This window comes from Balaenoptera borealis (assembly GCF_965194805.1).
Source record: "Balaenoptera borealis genome assembly, chromosome: 7".
Taxonomy (NCBI): Eukaryota; Metazoa; Chordata; class Mammalia; order Artiodactyla; family Balaenopteridae; genus Balaenoptera; species Balaenoptera borealis.
In genome coordinates, this window is record NC_138864.1 from 54,233,253 (window position 1) to 54,255,460 (window position 22,208).

At 41.6% G+C, this 22,208-nt stretch overlaps 1 protein-coding gene across 5 annotated transcripts in view; it reads right to left on the reverse strand.

Moving 5' to 3' along the window:
• The window catches only part of KLHL7 (kelch like family member 7), a 57,860-nt gene extending 38,191 nt beyond the window's left edge, over positions 1-19,669 (reverse strand). Inside the window, exons 1-3 of one of the 5 annotated variants that reach the window (XM_082398381.1) lie at positions 19,297-19,669; positions 4,221-4,351; positions 1,817-1,906 (exon numbers count right to left, since the gene is read on the reverse strand). Coding sequence is in view for 1 of the 5 variants with exons in the window: in XM_082398379.1 (XP_082254505.1) it covers positions 19,297-19,416 (120 nt within the window). In the remaining 4 variants the exon portion in view is untranslated. Of the gene's footprint in view, positions 1-1,816; positions 1,907-4,220; positions 4,352-18,650; positions 18,821-19,296 lie in introns of all 5 variants that reach the window. The other 4 variants (XM_082398382.1, XM_082398380.1, XM_082398383.1 and 1 more) reach the window with 4 other exon arrangements.
• Between the last annotated feature and the right edge of the window lie 2,539 nt (positions 19,670-22,208).

A 22,208-nucleotide genomic window follows, 5' to 3' on the forward strand; every position in this document is an offset into this window, starting at 1 on the left:
GGGGGAAGCCAAATTTTTTTTTCTGACACAAATTCTAAGATATTTCTCATGGTGAGATTTTATGGGGACATTAAATGACCTAATGGCAATGTCCTTGATGGTTTTTCAAATATAACAATCTGCTTTTTAAAAATTGTCCTTGATAAAATGCAGGTGGCACACTGCATTTTCCAAAGAAGTTGCCTTCATAGATCTAACTTGCAACAGAAACAACTCAGAATATACAGAGTGGATGAACCAAATGTCCATTCAGCACTCTTTCCTTAAATAACACTTCTCTAAAATGCACTTCTGATGGGACCTGGATAGCAGCCACTTTTTTAAAATTAAATTTATTTATTTATTTATTTATTTATTTTTTGGCTGTGTTGGGTCTTCGTTTCTGTGCGAGGACTTTCTCTAGTTGCAGCAAGTGGGGTCCACTCTTCATCGCAGTGCGCGGGTCTCTCACTATCGTGGCCTCTCTTGTTGCGGAGCACAGGCTCCAGACGCGCAGGCTCAGTAGTTGTGGCTCACGGGCCTAGTTGCTCCGTGGCATGTGGGATCTTCCCGGACCAGGGCTCGAACCCGTGTCCCCTGCATTGGCAGGCAGATTCTCAACCACTGCGCCACCAGGGAAGCCCAGCAGCCACTTTTAAATTGTGATTTCTGACCTAGGCCAAAATGTGTCACTCTAGGTTACTGAGAGAAGGCAGATCTAAATTATACACTTAAAATGTTGGAAAAATGGGGTACATTAAGGAAAAAATTTAAGATTTACTGGAACCCTTAAAGATGAATTTCAAGGAAAAAGAAATGTCCTTTTTATCAAATAAAATTTCAATTTTTTAATGAAGTTAAAGATAATGTACAGCTTGGGCTCAGAAAAAATTTTGTGAAGCACCCTCTTAGGCACTGGGAATATGAGGTAAATAATATTTTCAGAGTAATTTCACTCACAAAACTAAATAATGGCTCAGGAGCTCAGAGGATATGGCATTTTGCAAATTTTAACTATTTTACTGAAACTACTGATATAGTTTCTGATAGATAAATCACTGCTATTTCCTACTTTATTACTTCATGAATAAAAAACCCAAATAAGATGGTAATGCTTAGCATGAGAAAAGAAATGAGTCCCAATTAATGGGCTAAGGGATGAACATTTCACTCTTACAGCTTACTTAAATATTTTTTTATAAGGCCTATAGACTATTGCTTAGAAATTATATGCAGATTATAGTTAAAGCTACTGTTATTCCAACAGTGTCTTAAATTTTTATTTCCTTTTATTTGGGGAGGGGGTACAGAATAGGCATAGCTCTCAGGTGATTTTGCCGCACCCAAAAATACCAGGTAGCAAAACCAAGCCAACTATTTGGTTACTATCAAAACAAGCTGATCAAGTTGCTGAAGATAAAGAAAGAGAAAGGGAGAAGGGAGGGAGGGAAGGAAGGAAAAAAGGAGGGAGAGGAAGAAAGAATACTGACAGAATAGCAAGCAAATTAGATAGGGGAGGGACCTATGGCTGAGGATGGGAAGTTCCAGAAAATGTAAAGGTAAACTGAAATGTAGCAAAAAACCTTTCCAAGGCATACTCAGGAATGGGGAATGTTAGTGTAGTGAATTTACAGGCACTGAAGGAAATTAGAGGAATCAGAGGGATCTCTGTACAATTTAGTCTTAGTCTAAGATTAATCTCTAGCCAGATATTAATGCTGTGTGTGGCGAGTAGGAGGAGGTGAAATGGGAGCAATCTTTTATATCCAAATGGTGCATTTATTTGACTGGACTACAATAGATGAATAGGTCCTATTCAACAAGAAATGAGACTGACCTAAAAAGAGAGGTCCCTCCTGCTATCAATCCTCTGGGGAAGAGGTGTACGCAAAGACAGGAAATGGGAAGAGACAGAGATTCAGGTGATCTGGATAATGAGAGGTAACAAGTCCTAGGTGAATGGAAGAGAAACAAAACAAACAAAACTACCTTTTGAACAATACATCTTCACTGGATTAAACAAACCAAAAAACCTTGAAATTTCTCTGTTTATGTCCTCCCAAAATTATATCTTTGTATTTATTATTTTCAGCTTTTGAATTTTTAGCCTCTTATAAACAGCATAGATTTTTGTGTAACTTAGTCTGAAGTTCTCACCATCTAAGGATCATTTTTAGTAGGGTTTAGTTGAATCCCTATTTATTACTGATAACTTATGCTTCATCTTACATATGCCATCTTTTTAAATACTATTTATTGTTTCCTTGCTGTCTTCATTTTTTTTTTTTTTTAAACTGTTGGTTGCTATTTTGGTCACATTTTCTTTGGACTTTTTCCTCCTTTAGGTGTCTCATTTACAGATCTGTCAAGTATTTGCAAACTGAATCCAGCAGGGTATTGTTCTAGGAATGCAAGAAGGGTTCAAGAATGATAATTCTATAAATGTAATTCATCATACTGACAGGTTAAAAGAGAAAATTTTCATGTAGAAGGACTTCAGGGAATTCCCTGGTGGTCCAGTGGTTAGGACTCCGTGCTTCCATTGCAGGGGGCACGGGTTCGATCCCTGGTTAGGGAACTAAGATCCTGCATGCCATGAGGCTTGGCCAAAAAAAAAGAAAAACTTCAATATATGGGCAAAAGGGTGTTTGATAAAATTAAAAATTCATTTCCTGAGATTCTTTAGTAAAGAAAATGATGTGTCTGTATGTTGAAGGTCATTCATCAGAATCAACAGCAAACTAGTGAAACAGGAGAGACATTCTCATTCAAGTTTGAAATATACACACACACACACACACACACACACACACACCCTGTCACACTGTTCTGGAAATTTTAGCCATATCACTAAGGAAATAAAGATAAATCAATTTAACACTTGTAGAACTAATATGAAAAGTTAGTAAGGTGGCTAGACTTATGATAAACATGAAAAAGCAATTAGATGTAATATGCCATTAGAAAAACACAAAAATGAGAGAAATAAAAATCCCAGTCATAGCAGCAACAAAATAATTAAATGTTGAGAAATAAACCTAAGAAATGTGAGGGATCCACATTAACGGGCATTTGGCATATGATAAAGATACCATTTCACATATGTAGTGAGAAGGTGGAGCACAGGTAATGTTTAAGGCAGGGAAATTATTTTGTATGATACTCTAACAGTGGATATATGTCATTATACATCTGTCAAAACCCACAGAATGTACAACACAAAGAGTGAACCAGTAATGTAACAATGGCTCATCCATTGTAACAAATGCCCCACACTTAGACAAGATGTTAATAATAGGGGAAACTGGGGCGGGGGGGAGGGGCAACGGGGGTAAATGAAAACTGCACTTTCTGCTCAATTTTTCTGTTAAACCTAAAACTGCTCTAAAAAAAATAAAGTTTAATTTAAAAAATGTGGTGAGAGATTTGATAATTGAAAAAATGGGATAACATATCAATTTGAGAAACAACAGATTTCTCTGTCATGAAGTCCTCTCTCTTCCTCTGGGGAAGGTAAGTACTGGGAAGGAAGTTTCAGTCCTTTTCTCCATCTGTCGCTTCTGGAAGAGTGACTACAGGATGAGCAAGAGCATGGTAGAGGTCACTGACCACACAGAGCCAGGCCTCCTGGCTCACTCTTCTTCCATTAATCTGCCCCCAAAGTAGAACATAATTCATTGGGAGGCTTGCCCCTATCTATGGCAGGAGAGGACTGTTCCCATTCCTCAGCTGCTCTGCCTCAGACTGGGTAAGTTTTTGGTTAAGGGGAAAAAGAAGAGGAAGCCCATTTTATGCTCAACTCAATGGCATTTTCACTAGTCTGTCATCACCATTAATTTATCTGTCTCCTACCTCTACTTCTCAAATATTTAGAGCCAGAAGAAGAAGAGGGCCCCTCAAATCCGTATGCATAGACACTCAAACAGAGGCAAACAGAAACTTTGGTGCTACTTTAGTGTTTGCAAGTATTAGACACTTTTGAGGGAAGAGTCCTTTGGTTTGGAAAGACCTCAAAACAGGCAAGCATTTTAGGCATGCATTAGTGGAATAACCTTTTGCTCTCTTTATGTATTTGCCAGACAGAACTGCAAAAGGCACTTTAGGTTCCTGTAAGCTCCACAGCATTGCATGAGGTTCTAGCTTTTAACAATATGTGCTGGCGTTAGTAGGAGGCATGCAAGCAGCTGTCCCAAATTCTATTCTTTACTGTATCCCAAGGAGAGGACTGAGGAATGACTAACCTTTGGATTTATGTAGCTTGTCAACAAGGTTCTGCAATCAGTCCCTCCCAGCGTGATTTCAAGTTGACCCTGGGTACAAATCCCTGGGTAGACTGTAGATTCAACTATAGTTGGGTGGTGGATTTAAATCACTGAAAGGATAAACGAAAATGGAACCCTTATTATATAGGGTAAATCATCATGTTGGATTGAGATACTAGAAAAGTCTCAACAAAGCCATAATAAACCCAAAGGTTAAGAGAAAAAATTTAAAAGGCCTCTTTGGAAATCATCTTTGTTCAGAAAAGCAAGAAAAACAGCACTGGGCTTAAACACATGTATAATCACAATAAGGCGAGTGGGAAAGTTAAAGAAAAACAAAGGAACACACCTAGATTAATAAAGGAAAAGGGGATTTCCTTCCTTAAGGGAAACATATGACAAGCTAGGCCAAACAGCTTCGAAAGGGAAAGGAGATAAACTTTGGTATAACTGTTCTTTAAAAGACGAGATTAGGAAACACAAAAAAGTTATTTTTATTGTTATTTATACAAAAGTAATATGGACCAAAGAGATACAATGAAGGAAGAAAGAATTCAGGAGCAGACTAAATCGTTTCTCTCAGAAAGAAGCTTGATCCTGGAATTTTTTTATAAGATTTATTTTAAAGCTAAAGGTAAGAAATCAAACACATAATTAAAGGACTGCCCTCAAAAGCCTGGGACAATTATAGTAGGTGATTACAGTAAGTTCAGATTGATTTGAAAAGGGAAAAGGAAGAGCAGCAATAGAGTATTTCATGCATTATTAAATAATCTGCAAGGTGATCTGGTGGGAAGACAGGAACGGTATATGCTCTAGTGCAATGTATATGGGAAGTTTGTGGAGATAAGACTAAGGGAGAGTACTAGGTCACCTTAAGGGAAGCCAAATAATTCAGACATAGTCCAGACCTAAGTTAGATGCTGGGCTTCCCCATAATTAAAATTACCTTACTGAGGGTGGTAAGGGTTGGCAGTAATCCTGAACGCACAGACCTCTTATTTTCCACCATGGCAAAATCTACAGACTTTGAAAGGCACTAGTAGAAGTAGGTTAGCAAAACATCTGGGCCCAAAAAGAAAAGGAAAAGAGGCATTTGATCTAAACAATGTTAGCTCTACCGGATAGGAAAGTATTCAACTTAAAAACAGGTTAATAACTCAGCTGGGGCTGTCTGGAAGGAACAGACACAAAGACACAGCCCATTTTGACACAAATAGGTAACAGAAAGGAATGTGTCTGCTACCACCAAGTTTCCAAGGCCTGGAAAACAAAAAATGAAGAAAGGCAAGGTTTTGAGGAGCACACTGTAAAGGGCCACAGGCCTTAGAGGAATCTGTTAAAGGTCACACTCCAGCTGAGACAAATGGAGGGGAAACAAGAAAAGGCTCTTCCAAGAGACAGGATTAATGTATATAAAGAAACTGAATCACTGTGCTGTACACTTGAAACTAACACAACATTGTAAATTAACTATACTTCAATATATTTTAAACATATACATGTATATGTATACATATAAGGAATTTCACAGGAGGTGAGGCTTCTAATGAGGACACAAAGGTGCAGAACAACCAGGAGGATTAGAACTGCAGAGAATTCAAGGCCACAAACTGTGCTCTGCACAACTGCCTGTCACAAATGTGGATCACTCTCCTCCCAAAAGGGAGGGAAGAGTTTGTCACTAGACAAAACTCAATCAATTCTGCACTGAGTGGCCAAGACCACAGGGTTCAAAAAAGAAATGAAAATTAATCTTTAAACATGCAGGATGGACAACAAGGGGAAAAAAGAAACTCTAGGAGACTGAGCAGCTGAGAAATCCCCCTGGCAAATACCTAACATTTTGCCCGTGAAAAACAATGTATCATATGCCAATGAAACATTATTATCCATATGTGAAATTCCTTCCCTATCCAGTAAACATAGTGTCCCTATTAGCCTCTTGATAAGTGATTCTTCCCAGCTGAGTTTAGTCTTAGGGTCTAACAATTACAGAGAGCTGACACAGACTGGCAATCTGTCAAAACCAAAAGCCAAGATTTTCTTACTTTGAAAACCCTGTTCCTCCAGAAACGAAGTTTCTGTCTGTTTTTGGCTGGGAACAATAAGGTGGGTTAGGACTGTATAATAATGTGTCAACATCTGCACTATTTACTGTAGAGAGAGGAGATGTGCTTGAATCTTTTCAGGTTTGTAGGGGTGGGGGTGACACTATGCTAATCTTAAAAGTCCCAGAGACCCTTTGACATACTGAAAACATGTGACACAAACTACCTTGAAACTGGAGATGTTCAGCTTTGGAGGTGCTAAACTAACTTAATCTATTCCAATGGAAGACAGCCTACGCTGAAGCTGCTGAAGAAGTTACCCTGACTTGACCCAAACACTTAAGTGAACGCCTTCTGGCTGAGACTGAGCAGTTTAAGAAACCAGGGAGAGCAGACTTTTGCCTTTCAATTGCTTTAATTTTAATTTACAGGGAGATTATAGATGTGGGAATTTAATAATAAGAGGGTTCATAACAGACAAATTTGGGGGATTTTCTGTTGCTAATATGGAATTAGATGGAGTGCTGTCATTCGGTTCACTGCAGACAATCCGGAGAGCTATGAATGACATCTTGGCTGAGAAAAATTTGAGATGAGAAATGGAAATGACCTTCCAGTCTAGAGTTAACTTAAGAGGTATCGACCCATTCCAGAGCTTTCTGGAGTAAAAATGTAAATAACCTCTTCAATTGTTCTTCAGAGGCTACAAAAAGGAACAGTCATTGATAGAGGATGCCTTGTCAGCATTTAAGATAGAACAAAGCACTCCCTGTGCCAGTAAGAAAACAGAACAACTAAAAGACAAAGCAAACCTGGGAATTCAAACTCACAGTACTTTGTCCAGCCAACTTTTGTGAGGGGATTTGGTGCCTGAATTCTACCATTCAGCTCTCTGAGATTCTCAACTCAGGGAGTTTATGTAGAGATCAACAGCCAACTGAGACATAATAGAACACCCTATTGACAGATGGGCAACTACCTGGTAATCCCCTATATGCAGTGCTTCTCTAGTAAAATAAAGTTGGAAGATGAGGCTTTGCTTAAGACCACCCCTGCAAATCCTCTGTTCTCAACACCGCTTAGACACAGAAAGACACACACAGTTTATTCTCTTTTCAGGGAAAAGCCTCAGATCAGTGGTTTTCAAACCTTTTTCTTTAAGCAGCTGAATCCATTTTCATTCTATCTATACAAATTAGGTGGATTTCACTTAATTTGTATAGATAGAATGGGTTCTAGCCAGAACTAGCCCGGCAACCAAGGCATGGAAGAGGCTCCCCTCACTAATATGCTTAAGGATTCATTTACAGAAATTTTGTTTCTGATCTCAGCAATTAGTCTTTCTGGAGGTGGGTTCTGCTAGCAGTTTAGAGATTTGGGGACCCAAAAGAAGAATCATTTAATCAAGCGATATAACAACGTTTCCACAGAATGGACAGTTAAGACTGTGACCTGGCCATTTTGGCCTCCTCATGCCACCGGTAAAAAGTTATTACATTTGGGTAGGTGCCTGATCCTGGCCATCAGGAAAAAAGTTGTTGCTCTTCCTCCACGGGACAGAAGATGACTGGAACTCGGGGGACCCCCTTGGATACCTTCTGGTTGTTGGGAGAGACAGTTCTCTATGGGTCTCGAGTTCCTGCGTATCTTCCTGGACATGCCAAGAATGCAAGGCTCTACCACTTTTTACCCAGACCATCATTTCTCAGGGTTTTGTTGGCAGAACGCGACCATAAGGGTGAGATAATGTCTCCCCTCCAGGATAAACAGCAAGCTTGCCTATCATTTGCTATAAAAGTGGCAGATTCCTTACTGTTTATTCCTTAGCTGCAACACAAACCCTAACATCCATCTGGGTCCCACCATGTCACCCTCATAGTACTTGTGGGGCAAGGGGAACTGATGCACACATGCTGATGCTGGTGATGCTGTGCTGTGAACAATCAAGTCTGTTGTCTCTGACCCAGGAGTCTCATGTCTTCTGCCAGCATCCATTAAACAGCAACAGGCTAACTAAGCAGCTTTTAAGTAGCATAAAATCAAATCCCAGACCCAACACTAGTACTGCCAACTGCAGTGGTAAATGTTAATGGAAGACTAAAGTAACCTTATACAGGCAAGACCAAAGGTTCAAGATACCTAGGAATAAAAGATCAGGTCACCCCATCAGATAAAGAACCTTAAGGGGTTGGCTAAAGACAAAGAATAGGAATAGCCAGTGAAGGAAGAAGTCACAAATAACAACAATGAAAAAATAATAAACAATGAATGTGGCTTCTACTTTTATTTTCATCTCTGCTTTTATATTTACCTAAGTGTTAACTAGTTTCCTTTCCCCTCCACGATCATATAAAGAATCTATTATTACATATACCCTTAGGGTCTTAAAATGCCTATAGAAGAAATGGATATCACTAAGTGATCTTGGAGTTAGATATGGTAAGTGAAAAAATTTAATTGGTGATATATATATATAATTTTTAAAAAATTATAGGACAGAATAAGGGCATGCATGTTTGCACTGGACACCTAAGGTATAGGTCATAGTGGATATTTGTGGATTCTGGCAATCTAGCATCCAATTTCCCCTGCCTCCTAGAACCCCAAACTCTCATTTCTGGAAAAAATCCTCATTATGAACTATCTTGGGGAGAGGGCAATTCTCAGAGCCTGCCTCTCGTTATGGAACAAGTAAGTCAGATAATTCTTCTATTCACTCCTTAGCAGAGCCCTAATCTGGCAAACAATCTAAGGCCAACCAATTAGATACCTACTTCCAGGATTCTGAATCTTGGGTGAATGACAGAAAGATGGGGCGGTGTGTCGGGGACAACGGGATGTCTTTATGGTGTCACCAGCAAGTCGTCAAGACTGTTCCTGCATTGTAACCTTGACTCCAGGGTTTCTGCAGCCTAGCTACCAAAGAATCCCTAGGTTTGTTTGCCAGGACTGCTCATCTTCCAGCCTACGGTGAACGGTGTAAGTTCCCGATACCCTTGCAATAAATTACTTTTACTTAAGACAGAATGGTTTCTGTTGCTGGTAACCAAGAATCCCAGCAGATTCACTGTGATAATAACAATACCAACAATATCTGTGTAACACTGAATAAGTTATCAAGAGTTTTCACATTCTTTCTCTCACTAGTCCCAACATCAGTAAGGTAGGATATTATGATCATTGTGCACATAGGAACACAAAAGGCTGAAGAATCGACTTGCTCAACGTCACACAATTAGTAAGAAGACAGAGCAGAATTCAAACCCAGAAATCTGTTTGAATCCAATGTCCATGTTATTTCCACTATAGCATGCTGCTTCCTAAAGCAATGAGTGACTAAAGGCAAAATTGCTAAAAGAAGTTTTAATAGAAGACACAAAACCATTCTAAAATAATTTTTCACAGTAATAGCTTACAGTGTAATATTAAATTGTGATTCAATTTAATTGCAACTCAAAGAGAAGGTCTAAGGCAGAACTCATTTAATCCTGGCACACCATTTTCCAGTAAGCTAATCTGAAATAAGATGGCATATTCTTTTTTTTTTTAAACATCTTTAAGATGGCATATTCTTAAGAGTGTCTCTCTTAAATGTTAATCAACCACATTTTTTGACAGCTCAACAGAATGTAACTAAATTATATGCTATATTATGTACTAAAAAATTTATCAGTGATTTCACTAATATGAATCTTTGTAGTAGATGCCAACTGGAGTAGCCACCTGACTTACAATTCTTCCTTCTCAGGAAATGGCCTCAATACATGGGCCTTTCAAGATCATGTTTGTGCTACATGGCCCTATTCTGCTTCGGATAATTTATTCACAGGATTAACATTTAACCCAAACTACGTCTATCAGATCCTCTCTCTCCAGGATTTGAAATTCTGAAAGAGAAACAGACTGCAAGTAGTCAGAGAGGTGAGGTGCAATGAAGACAGAGTCCTAGAAAAAGGCCAGAGGCTTTTGGGGCTACCCTGGTTCTTGCATCTCCCAAATCTTGACTGTCCCCCTGCTTCTCAGAAGGTAATTTTAATACAATCATGTCTCTCTTAAGATGTGCTTCTGTACTCATTTATTCAACACACACATGGTGTCATGATGACAGTATGCACTAGATACTACAGAGTTTAGCAGAACATTGATCCCATCTGGGAAAGCTTGGGCCACAAAGGGGGCAGTTTCCTCTCCATGTACTCCCCACTCTGTCCCTGCTTTGTCCTCTAAAATTTGCTTTCCCCCCCCCACCATTCCATTAAAACTTTACTTGCTAAAACCACCAATTTTCAAATCCACTGAACACTCTCTTTTTTGACCTCCCTATAGCACTGGATACTCCCGACTGGCTCTCCTTTGTAACTTAATCTTGGTTTCAATGACATTATTCCCTGCTGTCTTTCTTCCTCCCACACCTTAATCTCCAACGCACTTTTCTTCCTATCCTTTAAAATGTTGATGCTACCCAGATCCTCTGTCCACTCATCCTCTAGGTGTTATCAACCATACATATGATATCAACTATTGTATTAACAAATATTTGAGCATCTATGTGGTAGATGTTTGCAATATAGCCGAACAAGCCAAACACAGTCCCTGCCCTCATGGAGCTTAGAGCCTAGTAGCAAAGACATGCATTAAACTAAATAGTGTTTATTGCCTTTATAGAGCTGATAAATGCATGAAAGAAAGGAATAGAGTGCTGTAAGAGCATATGTAATAGAGGGGCTTGACATAATCTAGGGCATTCAGGGAAGAAGTGGCTTTTAAAGTAAGAACTGAGGGACTTCCCTGGGGGTTAAGACTTTGCCTTCCAATGCAGAGGGTGCGGGTTCAATCCCGGGTGCGGGTTCAATCCCTGGTCGGGGAAGCTAAGATCCCACTTGCCTCGGGGCCAAAAAAACCCCATAAACATAAAACAGAAGCAGTACTGTAACAAATTCAATAAAGACTTTAAAAATGGTCCACATGAAAAAAATCTTAAAAAATAAAAAAAATAAAGAACTGAAGCATGAGTAGGAAGGGAAGCGAGTCATAGAACCTTTATGACAGGGCTTTGAAGGCCAGGTTAAGGATAAATATTCATTATAAGTTCATGATAATTAACCTCAAAAAATACTGCTGTCAATCCCTGGTCAGGGAACTAAGATCCCACAAGCTGTGCGGTGTGGCAAAAAAAAAAAAAAGATGACGATGACTTAGATATTGGGAATTCGCTGGCGGTCCAGTGGTTAGGACTCCTACAGGGGGTATGGATTTGATCCCTGGTTGGTCGGGTAACTAAGATCCCACACGCCATGCGGTGCGGCCAAAACAGCAACAAAACAAAACCACACTGCCAGCCATCATACCATTTCTATTCTTCACAAAAACAACTTTCCTCAACCTCCAGCTTCATCTTCTTCCTCCTTCATTTTAGCAGATGATCTCATCTTCTACTTTTCAGAGAAAACAAAAGCCTCTAGATAGGAACTCCTTCATTCTCTTGATTCCAAACACACCCACCTATGTACCTACCAACCCTCTCCTCCTTCCCACTCCTATGGAAGAGGAACCATCCTCCTCCCATAGGAGATTACTCACCTTTACTTTGGACTTCATCTCAGGAAGTCACCAATCACCCATTCTGTTTCACATATATTAAACCTCGTCATTTCAAATGAATTCTTCCTACTAGTTTTTAAACACACATACATCTTCCATTTAAAAAGCCTTTATTTGATTCCCTCACTCCCTTCAGGGCCAAATCTCAAATGAACTGTCTCAATTTTCTCATATCCTACTCACACTAATCTGACTTCCATCTGTCTCCCCATCAAAACAACTCTCATCACAGTCAATAAACCCCTCTTTGTTGCTAAATCCTCTGAAAGTTTCTAGTTCTAATCTTACTCTGACTTCTCTTAGGCATCAAAATTTGTCATCTTCCTTCTGAAATAATTTCTTCTCTGATCCTCAAAACTCTCATTTTCCTCCTACTCTTCTGGCCACTACTTTTTTGTCTTCTTTACAGGCTCATTCCCTTCCCAGCCTTTATCCTAGATTCTTAACTCGCCACAGCTTCAATGAAGTTTATCTTCTATATGCAAATAACTCAAAAATTTATACTTTTAACCCACAACTCTCCAGACCTGTCAACTCATCAGATACCTTAATGTCTCAGGGGCACTGCAAACTAAACTATCTAAAACACAAACTATATTCCTTTCCTCAAAGCCTTGATCCATTTCCAGTATCTCCTCTCTCAGAGTACTGTGTCATCATCCATCTAGTTATGCATTTCAGAACCCTGGAGGTCATAAATGACATCTTGTACAGAACCCCTCAGCATCCAATCAACCACCACCATCACAACAACAGCAAAAATAGCCAACATTTATTGAGAGCTTACTCATTATCAGGTTCTGTTTTAAGTTATCTTAATTTGTTTTTCTAATTTAGTCATCACAACCACATATCGTTACCATCACTAAGTCCTGTTGATCTTACCCCCTAAATCTCTTGAATATATCATCCTTCCTTTATTGATATTGCCGTTGCTGCTATCACCTTAGTCCAAAGGACCATCTCACTGCGCTACTGTAACAACTTCCTGTTTGGTCTGCCAGCTTCTACTCTGAGAGCTAATTCATTCACCATAGAGCAGTCAATCATCTTTTTCAAAAGAAAAACTGATACACCTATTCCTCCTCTTATACACACATATATTTGAAAGGGTTTTAGAATAAAGGCAAACCCCCCTAACTTGACTTATGAGGCTATACACGGGCAGATCTTTAGCTACTTCTCCAACTTCATCTTGCACCATCCTCCCCTTATGTTCTGTGCTCCAGTCACACTGGCCTTTTATCAGTCTCTTGTACCTGCCATTTTATGGTAAGTAGGTCTCACACAATGGGTTCTCAACAAGTATTCATCTAAATGGAAAAGTTAGAAAGCCAAACTGAAATAGGGGAATAGATAAACAGTGAGCCAAGAGGCAGTGACTCTACCCACCTTTTGGTTTTAACAAGGGGGAGAGGGATTTTATTTACATGGAAATATTGAGACTGAGAATAAGTGTATTGGGCTTCCCTGGTGGCGCAGTGGTTGAGAATCTGCCTGCCAATGCAGGGGACACGGGCTCGAGCCCTGGTCTGGGAAGATCCCACATGCCGCGGAGCAACTGGGCCCGTGAGCCACAATTGCTGAGCCTGCGCGTCTGGAGCCTGTGCTCCGCAACAAGAGAGGCCGCGATAATGAGAGGCCCGCGCACCGCGATGAAGAGTGACCCCCACTTGCCACAACTAGAGAAAGCCCTCGCACAGAAACGAAGACCCAACACAGCCATAAAAAAAATAAATAAATAAATAAATAAAAATTAAAAAAAAAAAAAAAAAGAATAAGTGTATTGGTTTGTTGGTTAGTTTAAAGGCTAGAGAGGTTAAAACATGCCTAAATGTTGATGGCTAGAATCCAGCAGAGAAGGAGAAGTTAAAGATGCTTAACAAAGAAAGAATAACTAATGGTGTAACTTTTCTGACTACACTAGTACTGAGAAAGTCAAAGCCCAGGTGAAAGTACTGGCTTTAAATGGCTTTATCCATTGAAGCAGAATAAAAAAAGGTGCCAAAACAGGTTTATAGATTTGGTGGTGGAAAGTTAAAAGTTAGATAGTTCCAGACTAATGACTTGTATTTATTTGTGATGTCAAAAGAGAGATGATGTACTGAAAATGAGGATACAGAGTAAGGGCTTGGGTTAGAGGAAAACAGTAAAATAAATAGTAAGTAGAACTGCTCACCAGTAGTACTGCCAGCCCAGCTGAAGTTAGGACTCACCTGGCAGAGGACTGCCCAGTAATGGAATATTCTTCAGCTGTGCTTAGAAGCCTTGCACAAAGAAGGTAAACAGTCATCAATGCTTTTTGCCCAAAGGATGTGAAAAAAGGACTGAGGGCCAAGAAAGCTTAGGACATTGAAAAGACAGTGAAGAGAGAGATATATCTCCTAAACTGGACAGACAAAAAGAGAAAATAGGATAGAGTTAAGAATAGGAAGATCTGGATAATGGGAGTTGTCAATGGGAGTTGTTATGAAAATTAAATGAGACAAGCATATAAAACACTTTGGAGGGCTTCCCTGGTGGCGCAGTGGTTGAGAATCTGCCTGCCAATGCAGGGCACACGGGTTCGAGCCCTGGTCTGGGAGGATCCCACGTGCCGCGGAGCGGCTGGGCCCGTGAGCCACAACTACTGAGCCTGCGCATCTGGAGCCTGTGCTCCGCAACAAGAGAGGCCGCGACAGTGAGAGGCCCGCGCACCGCGATGAAGAGTGGCCCCCGCTTGCCGCAACTAGAGAAAGCCCTCGCACAGAAACGAAGACCCAGCACAGACATAAATAAATAAATAAATAAATAAAAAGACTTAAAAAAAAAAAAAAAACACTTTGGAGAACGGCTGGTGTTTCTATTATTGAGGATTTAATGCAGAAGGTTTGGATTATTCACAAGAGACCCTAAAGATTAATGACATGTAGTAACTGCCAGTCTTGGAGAGGTGAGTATACAGAAGCTGAGTCATTTCAGTTAGTAAGTGAGCCCAGGTGAGTGTCCAGCATCCAATCCTCGAATCAGCTTTGCGGTTCTCTCACTTAACTCTCAATGGGGCTTTAACAAAAGCTTTAAAATTCTAATTATGTTTTAATTCATTTAACCTGAGGAAACTGTGAACTGTAGTGGTACTCGGAAAGTTCTCAAAACATCTCTCAATTGTTAAGGGTCTTCTGGACTTCATTAACACAATAGCAATAGCACTGGGTACCTGCAAGAGTGGCTTTGACCCTGCCCTGCTTTGTAGAGCCCCTTTCTAGTGTAACAGATAATAACATTAATCTAAAAAAGAGTTGGAAAAATGAATGAAAAGGTGCTCAACCAAATTAAATAAGATGCCACTATACATCCACTAGAATGGCTAATGTTATAAAGACTGACAATATCAAGTGTTAGCAAAGATGTAGAGCAAAAGCCTCTCTCATACAGAGCTGGCCAAAGTGTGAACTGGCACAACTTTGGAAATTGTACCACAGGATCCATTAAAGCTGAATGTAGCCTAACCTATGACTCAACAACTCCACGCTTGGGTATTTCCCAACAAAAATGCAGAAATGCATACATGTACACATCAAGAGTCATGTACAAAATGTACAAAAATATTCAAAGTAGCACTACTTTTAACAGTCCCAAATACCCAACATGATAGAATGGATAAATTCTGGTGTATTCATACAATGGGATATTACACACAATGAAGACGGACTAGAGCAACACACAACAATATAGATAAATCTCACAAACAAAATGCTAGCTTTAGTGTCCATAAGTCTGTTCTCTACATCTGTGTCTCAATTTCCGCCCTGCAAACCGGTTCATCTGTACCATTTTTCTAGGTTCCACATATATGCGTTAATATACGATATTTGTTTTTCTCTTTCTGACTTACTTCACTCTGTATGACAGTTTCTAGACTTGGACACCAAGGGGGGAAAGTGGCGGGGTGGTGGTGGTGGTGGTGGTGGTATGAATTGGGAGATTGGGATTGACATTTATACAGTAATGTGTATAAAATGGATAACTAATAAGAACCTGCTGTATAAAAAAATAAATAAAATAAAATTCAAAAATTAAAAAAAAAATGCTAGCTTTAAGAAAGCAAGACACACAAGTATACACCGTATGATTCCATGTATACAAGTTCAAAAACAGGACAAACAAATCTATGGTAGTAGAAATTAGGATAGTGGTTACCTTGGAGGGGGTAGCAATTGAGAAGGGCACAAGGTGGAGACTTTTCTGGTGTACTAGCCAATTTCTTTTTCTTGGAGGGGGTGTGTTCGTTTTGCAGTAATTCTTTGAGCTGCACATTTATGATCTGGATCCTTTTCGTGAATCCTATACTTCATTGTAAAGTTTACTTAAAAACAAAAGGCTAGAAATGACTGAAAGGATCATGGAGGAAAAGGCTCCACTGGAAGGTGAGGCTGCGGGCTCAGCAGAACCCCCTTCCACCACTACGTACAGATTGGCTGCAATGCTACAGAGAGATGAAACGACCTAAATCTTTTTCTAATATCACAAAACTAATTAATGACAGAGCAGGAACTGGGATTCCGGAATTCTAAGTTCACAGTGTTCTTAAATTTGTATAGGCATGTTTCTGGGGGCCCTTGTCATCCAGGCACTCATTATCCTGATCCCCAAAGTAATGAGCTCGTAAGGGAAAGCAAAAATAGTAATAACACAGAAGTATTCACCATAGAAGAACACTTTTAAAACTGGTCCTCACTCAAACATTCCTCCTCTGGCTCAGACCAGCTTCTATTTCTGCCACTTCCCATCAACTGCCCTTGTCAGTCATTCTTGGTGAGCCTCTTCTGTGTTATGTTAAACAGAACAATACATGTATAATGTAAATCAACTGCAAAGGGAAGCTGCCCACCTTACAAAAGATGCAGGATTCCATGAAGTTGGTAAAAGTGTTACTGGAGAACTGTCTGAATAACAAGCAAAGCCAATGACAAAAGGAGAAACTGGCAGATTAAGGCCAGTTAACCACTGTCGAAGAAATTCCTGATGTCTCACCCAGCATCCATTTCCCCCTTCCTACTCAGTAACAGAATCCTGGTATTTCAGTAACTGTATTTCTATTTTAACAGTAAATAAGTAGATGCTAATATTGTTTAAAGCTAAGTCTAAGAAATGGATATGAATCAATTTTTAAACCCCAAAAGCTAAACATACAGTCTCAGACAATCCCCTCCTCCTCAAGTAAACATCTGATGCTGCAACCCAGTTGCACCCCATCTACGCAGGGAATGAGGCAATGCTTTACAATGCTACAGTCTGCGTATGAAAACATGTATTTGGGGGAGTGGGAGGGTTGCTGGAAACAAATGTGGGCACTGGTGAACTGCGGTGCAATTACGTTTTAGAGGCAGACGCTAGTTAAATGCACCAGCAATGCAAAGTCAGTGGTGTCCTAAATGTAAGAAAGGTTCACAGGAAAGGAACATGAATGTATACATGGAAATAGATACATGAAAGTTACATAAAATATTGAATTCAAGCATTCACAGCTACTTCAGCCCAAAGACCAGGCAAGATTTAAAGGCACTCCCACAAATATCTACTGCATTCATGCACAATGTCAGGAGCTGATGAACAAAGACAAGACCCCAGCAGAATCTGCTTAAAGAAACCAAAGTTAATATCCTCATAAAACTCTTAAATTCCTCTACTGTTGTCCACGGTCCCATCAGAACTGAAACAGGAGGAAAGGGGGCAGGGCACAACCTTTAAAAGAATGACATAGCCATAGAACATGACAAAAACTGGTTAGAACCAACTAGGTCCAAAATGGTGGAAGATCTGACTTCCAGTGGACCTTCTTCCTCATTACACGCTCACTGTGATGTATTAGCATATGCTAAATGACACACCCACCAGTGCCCTGACTGTTCTGAGGTTAACCATAAAAGGCCAAAAAGTAGGTGTTGGCCCAGTTCCTGGAAATCTCCGCCCCTTCCCCCCCCCCCCCCGCAATAGTTGGAATAATCCTCCCACGCATTAGTCTATGAAATTACCCAGCCCATAAAAACGAACCACCCCATATTTTGGGGACTCTTGCCTTCTGCGATGGCCCACACTCTGTCTGTGAAGTGTGTTTCTCCCAAGGCCGTTCTCGCCTTTTGAGACAGACTGCGTTCTGTCTATGGAATGTGTATCTCTATAAATAAATCCACTTCTTACCTATCACCTTGTCTTTTCACTGAATTCCTTCTGCCATGAGACATAAACTACCTGAGCTTTGGGAACTCCCTGGCGGCCCAGTGGTTAGGACTCTGCGCTTTCACTGCCGTGGGCGCAGGTTCAATCCCTGGTCGGGGAACTAAGATCCCACAAGCCACGCTGCGCAGCCAAAAAAAAAAACCCCCCAAAACAAAAAAAAGAACCTGAGCTTCATTAAAGTCCTGAGACCAGGTGTGTGATCTCAGTTAAAAGACGGTGGATTCGAGTCCCTGCCTGTAGGTTCCAGTCCCAATCTGGGTTGTGTGGTTTCAGCACCACCAGCTGAGCAAACTAGGTTTTGCAGTTACTTATACTCATGTCCTGCTTTTGTCATGAAAAACAGGACCACGGTCACAAAACTGAAACATTCCTACAAATCTTCCTGGATGCATATTTCTAGAAATAAAGCTGCCAGGACGAGAAAATAACCAAGTGACTTTTCTACGCCTACTGGTATAAGATGCTATGGAATTTAAAAACAAATAGATGCTCTAGTCTACATTCTCTGGCGTTAAAACCCATTCTTTTCATAACCCACCTTTCGCCGACGTGCTGAAGACTTTCACTAATACGCCACACATCAAAGAACAAAGAACTCCTCTCAACAGAGGCGCACGGTGCCCTTAAAAGGCGGCACGGTATTTATCCACGGCTGTTTCTGCTCTAAATTAACACGTACAGGAGGATTTGTCTTCTACTAGCTCCACCCTGGTAACACAGAAGGGGGGCGGGGATCCTTATTTTAGAGGAGCTGATGTCAGGCCAGCAATGCTTCTCCCTTCCTTGGGGGGCTTCGGTTTGGGCTGTGCCAGTGGGGTTCTTCGCCCGAGATCTCACGACACCTTAAAACGGCTGGCCAATGGAGGGATCCTCGCCTCACAAAGAGATAACTAGGGCACAGCTGTTATACAAGCGATACCCGACGCCGAATGCCGGCCCACGGGGCCCCATAGGAGTCAGGAGCCACAGCATCGGCGGACGACGAGGCACTTTTGCTCGAGAACTGTTTAACGCTACCCTCCACCGACAGCGGCTTCGCCGGCGTGCGAAAATGCAAGGAAGGGCGAGGACAGAGGAAGAAGAGGGTCGCGATCCCCGGGGCGCGGGTTTCAGCCGCGGCTGACAGGGGCCCAAGTCCCGGACCACCTCCCCGACGCCGTCGGTCACTCCCACAGAGGCGGTACCTGTTTCCGCATGTTATTCATGACGCCCATGAAGCCCGCCAACAGTTTAGCTTCCTCTCGAGCAGCAAGTTTCTTCTCGGTCTTCTTCTTGCTGCTCTTCTCCACCCCGGAGGCTGCCATCCTCCGTCACCGCGGTTCACGCCCGGGGCTCGCCGAGCCGGGCGAGGGGTTGCACGCTCCCGGCACGCTGGGGCTTCTGTTTACCAAACACCGAGGCCGGGACCGCGGCTGCAGCGTCCTGCTCCCGAACCGCGCGGCGCGGCCACTGCGGTAGGACAAGGCCCGGCAGCTAACCTCAGAAGCACGCGGGGAGGCGACGTCTGCAACTCCGCTGCGTCTCCAGCAGAAGCAGAGCCCGGAGGAGGAGTCTGCGCATTTCGCTCAAGGGGGCGGGGGCGCTATGAAGGGAGCATGGGGCGGAGCCTACGCGTCACAGCGGCGCGCCGCTCCGAGCGGCGCGAGGCGAGGGCGCCCTCTTGCGTTTGGCGCCCTGCGTCCTTCCCGCACAGGCTGAGTTTTCATTTCAAGCTGATTCGAGGATGCGCGTGCCGTTCCCTTTGCCCAAGACAGATTTTACACAATTGGATTACGTGGCGAGATTATCTTTTTTGGATAATTGGGTGGTAGAACACATTAAAGAGTCTCCCATTAATGTAAGCTCCGTAGGAGCAGGGTTGGTGTTTTCTTCACTGCTGTATCAGAGACTGGCATATTGCAGGCTCTCAATAAATATTTATGAAATGAGGAAAGACTATCACATACTGAAAGTTAAAGGTTTATTGCATGGAGTACAAGATTTATTTGCTTGGGATTCATAAGGCAAGAACACACAATCCCCATTGATGTCTCCTTGATGTAGAATGCCTGCTTGCTTAGGCTGTTTTACTCCTCAATGTTTGAGACTAAGATCAGGTGTCAGGTCCAGAAATCTTCAATTAGGCTTCCCCAAGTGTTCTACAGGAACACGGAACTTAGTCACGGAACTCAGGAGCATGCTTTTTGTAACTATAATAATGTTTTCTTTCTAGTATATGATAATCTACAAAATTATTTGAAATTGTACATTATTTTACATTTTGAAAACTTATACATATCCCTTTAATTTGCTACCTAGGTCTATATAGGAATACATAGAAACGTTTTAAGTAAAATAATTGACACTATCAAAGCATTATGCTTTCTCTTGATGAGAACAAAACAATATAGTATAACTCAAATGAAAGAGCAAGTGGCATATAAGCCTACGTTTCTACAAAAGAATAAGACATTTATGTTTTTGTGCGCCTTTTCTTTTTCTTTTCATCTAAAGGTTCTCAGATCTTCTATTTTAACTAGTCAATACAGTCATCGCTGGGTATTTGCAGGGGGGTTGGTTCCAGGACCTGTCGGGGACACCCAAATCCATAAACGGTCAAAGTCCCATAATGAGCCCTCTATATCCATGGTTCTGCATCAGGTGATTCAACCAACCATGGATCGTGTAGTACTACATGTATTTATTGAAAAAAATCCATGTGTAAGTGGAACTGTGCAGTTCAGACCCCTGTTGTTCAAGAGTAAGCTCTAATTTGAGGCTTTAGAGCAGACCCTGGCAATAGAAACCATTTATTCCTAATGGAATTAGAAATGAGGCAAATTTCATTTACTTTATTAAACGACCTAGGATACTGAAGAGTGAGTGTATTTAAACATTTTTTAATTGAAATGAAGTGGAAATCTGTCTTCTTACTCTAAGGCCTTGGCAGACACTAAGGATCCATGATTCAAAGGCAGAAATGTTGGTGATGAGATGGAGTGCTATTCTGTAACACTGAGATGGATGGCAAAGGAAACAAGGAGCAGCATCCTTTCTACCTGATGTTGGAACAGTCCTTTCACGTATTGCAGAATATAGAACACCAAACGTCATGGAAGAGCCTTAGGATTCAGAGCTTAAAGAGACCATGGAAGGGCTTCCCTGGTGGCGCAGTGGTTGAGAGTCTGCCTGCCGATGCAGGGGACGCGGGTTCGATCCCTGGTCTGGGAAGATCCCCCGTGCCGCGGAGCAACTAGGCCCGTGAGCCACAATTACTGAGCCTGCGCGTCTGGAGCCTGTGCTCCGCAACAAGAGAGGCCGCGATAGTGGGAGGCCCGCGCACCGCGATGAAGAGTGGCCCCCACTTTGCCGCAATTAGAGAGGGCCCTCGCACGGAAACGAAGACCCAACACAGCCATAAATAAATAAATAAAAGAATACAAATGAGGGAAAGTAGAATACTGATTTAGAACTCATGGAGGAAAAGGATCCAGCAGAGGCAAAAAAGAAGTATTCAGAGTGATGTGGAAAAGCATGTCCTCATATGATCCTCACAAGCCATGCTTCCTTTTTTTATACAATCTAGTGTGGCATGCATGACTGCAGGAAGTCCAGTATTTTTTGAGTTTCCCCCCCCAAGTACTGTATATCCAAGAAGCTGGTTCATGTCCAAATGTTCGTCCTTCTAGCTATTTTTCTTCGCAAACCCAAAACTCAGTGTGCCCCCTTGAGGCCAGAGGATTCCACAGCGCAGCCCTGATGCTGTAACTCCAGAGTGTGCTGCTGACTCAGTGTTGACTAAGGTGCCTGGTACACTGCCTTCGGAAACCTGAGCAGTCTGAAGGCATGCCCTGACCAGGCCATGCTGCTGTTGCACAGTGACCACCTGCACTGTCACTGCTGTTGCTGACACTGAACCTCAGGATTGCTGTCTGCTGACCCGTGCCAACCCAAACAGCTGTGGCTCTAATTCCACCACAGGTCCTAGCCCAGGCTATGGTTGCTCCTCCTTGTACAAAGGAGAAATGCACAATTTGTTGTCACGTGGGATTGAAACTACAGGGTTAACAGAAGCTGGTGTCTTAGAAATCCTTGAGTGTGTCTTACAGAACAGCAG